Source organism: Mobula birostris, unplaced genomic scaffold (assembly GCF_030028105.1).
Source record: "Mobula birostris isolate sMobBir1 unplaced genomic scaffold, sMobBir1.hap1 scaffold_296, whole genome shotgun sequence".
Taxonomy (NCBI): domain Eukaryota; kingdom Metazoa; phylum Chordata; class Chondrichthyes; order Myliobatiformes; family Myliobatidae; genus Mobula; species Mobula birostris.
Genome location: NW_027276019.1, coordinates 444456 through 451022, shown reverse-complemented (window position 1 = coordinate 451022; position 6567 = coordinate 444456). Strand labels below are relative to the sequence as shown.

Genomic DNA, 6567 nt, shown 5'->3' with positions numbered 1-6567 from the left:
GAAGGGCCGAGATGGCCTGTTTCCATGCTGTAATTGTTATATGGTTATATAAGTCATTTATAAGTCAATGGCGTCATAACATTTTAAGTAACGTTTGGATATTAAACACACAGCACATATTTTCCCCGTATGAACATATAAAATCATTCCAACACACCAATATCGCTGAATCAGTGGGAGCCCTGGGCTTGTTCCCTGCAACAACACGGTCCTGTCGAGGGGTGATGGGAGACAGTGATACTCGAATGGGGTTCCTTATGTCCAGTCTATTCTGCAATTTAGTTTTCGTTGCATTTATTGCAGAGATATGTTGGAAATGGAAGCAACGTTTTCAGTGCTTTCGTGGCTATCTCAGGATATTTAGCCTTGACTTTGATCCGGAATGCCAGCAGAGATGTTATGTCAAACATACTTTTCAGCCCGCCGTCATTTGTAAGCTCGAGGAGTTGATCTCCTTCCCGCGCTGACATGGATGATGCGCTGTTAATGACCTCGCGTGCGTTCAAGCTCAACAGTGGGCATGACAGGGAATGAGGCAAGGTGCAGCTGACTCATACCACCAAATCATATCATTTCCTCGCGGCCCGGTAGCACATGCTTTGCGGCCGGGCACTGGTCCGCGGCCCGGTGGTTGGGGACCGCTGCTTTAGAGGTTAGGGTAGGGCTGGCAAACATTTTTGAGAGCATGTGTCCAAGTAGGTTAATTATCTCCAAAACCCTTTCTCCTGTATGATGGCAATTTTGAGCATGAGATTATCATACATAATGAATTAGTAACAATAATTATGGGTATTTTTAAGGAAAAAGGATGTATAACAGAAACAAATTGAGATTAATGAAACATTGATAAAACTTTTGAAAAATTACTAATATTTTGAGAATCGAGGAGCAGCACAACATGGCTGTGTGCCGACAAAATTTTTTGTGTGTACCTTAGGTTTACCACTCCTGGGTTAGAGAATTGAATAAATGGGAGTTTATGTTGCAAATTTATAAACCACTGGTTAAAACACACATCAAGAATTCAGAAGACAAGAAGTTAAGAGGGATATTGTAATCCCAAAGCTATTGGTGGTTTCTGAATTTTGACACATGACAGACTTCCACCTTAAATATCCCTACAGATTTGATCTCCACTGCAGTTTGCAGCAGAGCATTCCACAGATTCACTACTGTCTGGTTAAAAAATTCCTCCTTACTTCTGTTCTAAAAGGTTCACCCCTCTATTTTGAGGCTGTGCCCTCTAGTTCTGGATACCCCCAGCATAGGAAACATCCACCCTATCTGATCCTTTCAACATTCGGTAGGTTTCAATGAGATCCCCACACGTGAGGATGCCAAAAGCTGCCAAATGCTCCTTATTCCCAGAATCATCCTTGTAAACCTCCTCCAGACTCTCTCCAATGACAACACATCCTTTCTGAGATATGGGGACCAAAACTGTCGACAATACTCCGAGTGCAGCCTGACTAGCATCTTATAAAGACTCAGCACTATCTCCCTGCTTTAATATTCTATTCCCCTTGAATTAAAATGCCAACAATTTCATTTGCCTGTAAATTGACCTTCTGGAAGTCTTGCATGAGGACTTCCAAGTCCCTCTGCACCTCTAATGTTTGAACCTTCTCCCCATTTAGATGATAGTCTGCACTATTGTTCCTTTTACTAAAATGCATCATCCTACATTTCTCAGCTCTGTATTCCATCAGCCACTTTTTTGCCTATTCTTCCAATCTGTCTAAGTCCTGCTGCAACCACATTGCTTCCTCAGCACTACCTACACCTCCACCTATCTTCATATCATCCACAAACTTTGCTGCTTCTGTCAAGTGGCTCCCTGCTTTGTTGTTCAGAGAGCAGACTTCGATAACAAACCTGAACAAAACCAGTCACTTTTTTTATACAAGTTTCAGCACATTCAGAGTCAGCAAGGCATGTATGAATGCATATTGATGCTCTTAGAACAGCTAAGACATATTTATATCTATTTGAGGAGGACATTTGCTTTTAGAGCATCAAGACATTTGTATCTATTTGTTGAATACATTGCATGTCAATGGATGAAAGACAGAGGTATATATGGGGATTTTGTGCCCCTATCCTCTGCAATAACAAGCACCTCGTCTAATTTTCTTGGCATCACACTCCTTTCCCAGTTCCTGAATCTCCTGTATGTGAAAGTAAAGTAAAAGGAATAAGGCCAAAATACAAATAAAAAGTACTTTATTCATCCTTTGTGAATCAAAATAATGATTGGTATGTAGTCAATAAGAATGGTGTCAAAAGCAGTTTTGACATAGTTCTCACCTGATGTTGGCAAAAATCATACATGTACAATTTCGTATGTACTGTTATTAGAAAATTGAAAAAAAACACTTTTTCCAAAGGTAGTAGAATCCTAATGTACAACAGCCACGATGAATGGTTTGACTCAAAATAGAATCTGCCAAACTTGACTTTCATATATATTTATTTTCTCACATTTTTCTATGGTATCATGTATTCTGAGAAAGATAATACATTCTTAGGTAAGGCCTGATAGTTTGGTTATTTTAGTGCTGGCATCAAAGGGGGCCCATGGAGGTTTACCAGAATGATCCCAGGAATGAAAGTTAACATTGAGGAATGTCTGATGACTCTGGTCCTTTACTCGCTGAAGATTAGAAGAATGATGGGGTGTGGGGGGGGGGGGGCATATCTTACTGAAAACTACCGAATATTGAAAAGCCTAGATAGTGTGGATGTGGGAGGATACTTCCAATAGTGGGAGAGTCTAGGATGAAATGACACAGGAGAACAGAGATGAAGAGGAATTTCTTTAGCCAGAGGGTGGTGAATCTGTGGAATTCATTGCCACAGATGGCTGTGAAGGCCACATTATTGGGTACATTTAAAGTGATAAGTTCTTCATTAGCAAGGGCATCAAAGGTTACAAGGAGAAGGCAAAAGAATGGGGTTAAGAGGAAAAATAAATCAGTCATGGTCAAATAGCAGAGCAGATTTGATGGGTTGAATGGCCTAATTCTGCTATGTCTTATGGTCTTTCAAGTCCTTATCTTTCATTATGGATAGCATACTCACCCCTGAAAAGACTGTTGAACTTCTGGCATTTACCCTCTTTTCCTCCCATTGGAGAACTCGTGGGGGGCACGGCAGACTTCATCATCGTAAATCAGCGAGTTGTTTTGTTATGTCTCCCCTCTCGCTGTGACAGGGTGACATCTCTCTGTCCCTTTCTTTGGGGGGGGAGAGAGAGAGAGAGCTTGTGTCGATTTGTCAGGGAGAACAATTAGTTTCTATTGTTCAACAGATCATGGTCTTTCATAGGGGCTTTGGTGGGTGGAGGATGGCAATGGCTTTTTTTTGCTGGGGTGTGGTGTGTGCCTATGTCTGTCATTTTTACTGTCACTCATTCTTTCTGACATATGGGGCCCAAAACTGTTGACAATACTCCAAGTGCCATCATTGGAGAGAGTCTGCAGGAGGTTCACGTGGAGATTCCAGGAACGAAGGGGTTAACATACGAGGCAGTTTTGGGTTTGTACTCACTGGAATTTAGAAGAATGCAGGGGAATCTCATTGAAACCTACCGAATGTTGAAAGGACTAGATAGGGTGGATGTGGAGAAGATGTTTCCTATGGTGGGGGTATCCAGAACTAGAGGGCACAGCCTCAAAATTGAGGGGCAACTTTTTAGAACAGAGGTAAGGAGAATTTTTTTAGCCGGAGGGTTGTGAATCTATGAAGACAGAGAGGAGATTCGCTGAGTACAGAGCCCCGATAGCCAATTCACTGTTCCGGATATTCCGATTTCTCCCGCTGTGGCCCCGGTATAGGGCCGCTAAGACTTGGACTCTGCAGGCGTGCTCTTCTAGGCCACGTCATCGGGACTGTGAAAAGCGGCTGGTCCTGAGCCACCGGGAGCAGGTCCCACCACCACAAAGAGACAAAGTTTTCCGCAGATGAGCTCGAAGCAGTCACTGTTAAGCGCCATCGTAGCTCTGTCTTTCCCTGAATTAACCCTAGAATCTTGTTATTGCTGCTCCACCATCTTCCTGCTACAGTCTCCATTTAATCAACTCTGACCAAATCTTCTCTCATGCCCATGTTGTTACTTTTAATCAATTACATTTTAATCGATACCATTATATTAGATTTTAGCTTTCCTCCCACGTGTACTTCTCTCAAATGGCATGGTAAATTTTGTCATATTATGGTCACTACCTCCATCAGTTTCCTTGATCAAGTCTGCTTCAGGGAACTTAAGGTGAAGGAACCTTTAGGAGACAGTGACCATAATACGATTAAATTCATACCTGGTGTGTCTGCATTGAGCAGACTGCCTTCAATACACTTAACAGTTTAGCGAGATTGATACCATGTACTAGAAACAACAGACAAAATCTACAAAACAAAATAGGAAAAACATGAAAACAGTGGAGAGGCTGCAGTGGCGGTTCACCCAGCCTGTTGTCTGAGATGGAGCACTTCAGTTTGAGAAGAGACTGATAGTTTCGCTCGACTGAAGGAGGTTAAGAGAGGAGACGACTTAAATATATAACACTGAGGGCAATAGAGAGGACACAGCAGCAAACTTTTCCCCACAGAGCGGAACAAAGGGGGAGTATACATTTAGAGTAAGGGAGCAAGAGAATTAAAGACGATCTGAAGAGTCCTTTTTCACCCAAAGAATGATGAGTACCTAAAATATATATATGAAAATACCAGAGTGGTGGCATTTAAGAAGTGGGTGGATGGACACCGGAATCAGTTATAGGAGCCAATGCTGGAAAATGGTTGTTTGGTGTAGAGGTGCTCTTAACTCAATACATTATTGCTGTACATTTTCATCATGACTCCTCAACAGTTTGTTGTGTCAAGCTGTTAACGTCAGTTTTCTTGAGTTCCTTCAGTTTCAGAAGCTCTAATTTCAGCAGCCCAACTTCCTACAAGCAACAATAAAAAGACAAATTAATGATATACTACAAGGCGGAATGACCATCACACTCCAAGAGCCCAGTGGAGGGAGGCACTGAAATACTATTTTATTGACATTGACTCAGTTAGGTACATTAGTTAGATTTGATCAAAGAATAAGGTGAATGGGAACTTGCAAAGTACTCGTGTTTCCTTATTATATAGGAAGCCATTTAGTCCATTGGGTCAACAGCAGTTCAGAGAGCAATCCCATTGCCCGTTAATTTTCCCAGTCACTGATTCAGTTCACATCCTACAGCTCCCCTGTACACCAGGGCCAATTAGCCTAGCAAAGGTATCCTATTCATGGGTGTGATCCAACACACTGATAGTGAACACTTTTCTAAAGAAATCAGGACTCCAACTCCTGATACTGTTTTTTCTCCCCGACTTAAGTTCCTTAAGGTTGTCGGAGCTGGGGGATTGTGGGGGTAAGTTCCTACCATCTATTAAATGCTCCCAAAGGTGTGTGTCTCAAATAGCCTCTGACAATCAAGTCCAGCTCCTGGCCTTCATGTGTGGCATAGCTACTCAGCCTGGTAGAACAGTTTCTGCTGACAGAAGGGGCAAAGGCGGGTTACTGGTGCCTTTAGAATTTCATCAGCTGTGGTTGGCAGCTCATCTAGAAGGAAAACTGATCTTAAACCTCTGCTGCCTTGCATCTATACCCACTCACGGGGAAGGCTTGGGGAGTAAACCTCGAGAAAAACTCCGGAGCTGGAGTTGCTAAGTGGAGTTCAACGCTGACCGGCAACTACCGTGACACAACTGGTGCCAAATGGTATTGGTCTTTGCCGTTCCTTTCGATTCATTAGCTGAGGGGGAGCCTGATGCACGGGCAACAGCTTGCTCTCCATATTGAACTGCCCAAGTGTGCACACCACGTGGACAACGAGGTTGGAATATCAATGGTCGACTCCAAACAACAGTGGTCTCAATAGAGTCATATGTATATTGGATGAAGACAGGTCGAGTTGGGTTGGAAGTGCAGTCAAGGCCTCTCCACCCACCAATCAGTAAGCCTCAAACTGAAGACTCAGAATTGATAGCAAATTAGCCAGAATACATGAAGGTAGCACAGTTCCCACTGGTACCAATTTCATTGGAGTAAGGGAGCATCCTGGATAAATGAATGTAATATCTTAAAAATAACAAAAAAATAAAGCAAATGAAATCAACTTATTGCACATTATGAAGTTTTAACAAAATCTCCCCAGTAATAAATCTGGTATTTCTCAGCATTAAGAAACTGTACCTCACAGAGTTGAACATTTTCTTTCTTGACTTTAACCAAATATTGAATTTTTTGATTCAAGTTCTTGTGTCCTGCCAGCTTTCCATTCTCTTCAGTAAGTTTGGCTACTTGCCTCTGAAGAGCGTTAACCTCCTGCAGTTTGACAAAAGAGTAGTGCATATTTTCAAAACTACTAGAAAATGAAAAACACAATTTTGTGGCTTTTTAAACTACATAAAATAGTTCATCATTCCAAAGACTTGATGCACAATACTTTCATACATGAAATCTGGCTACAAAACAGCCCACATGGATCCAGGAGGGCTGGCTATAAAGATTCTGCATCAATGAAGGTC

General features: G+C 42.1%; 1 protein-coding gene across 1 annotated transcript in view; it reads right to left on the bottom strand.

Annotated features, from left to right (window-relative positions):
• Nucleotides 1–2225: 2225 nt before the first annotated feature.
• The window catches only part of kif15 (kinesin family member 15), a 186375-nt gene continuing 182033 nt past the window's right edge, over nucleotides 2226–6567 (bottom strand). Inside the window, exons 33-34 of the mRNA XM_072250391.1 lie at nucleotides 6233–6364; nucleotides 2226–4946 (exon numbers count right to left, since the gene is read on the bottom strand). Coding sequence (XP_072106492.1) covers nucleotides 4851–4946; nucleotides 6233–6364 — 228 coding nt within the window. The 3' untranslated portion in view covers nucleotides 2226–4850. The remainder of the gene's footprint in view (nucleotides 4947–6232; nucleotides 6365–6567) is intronic.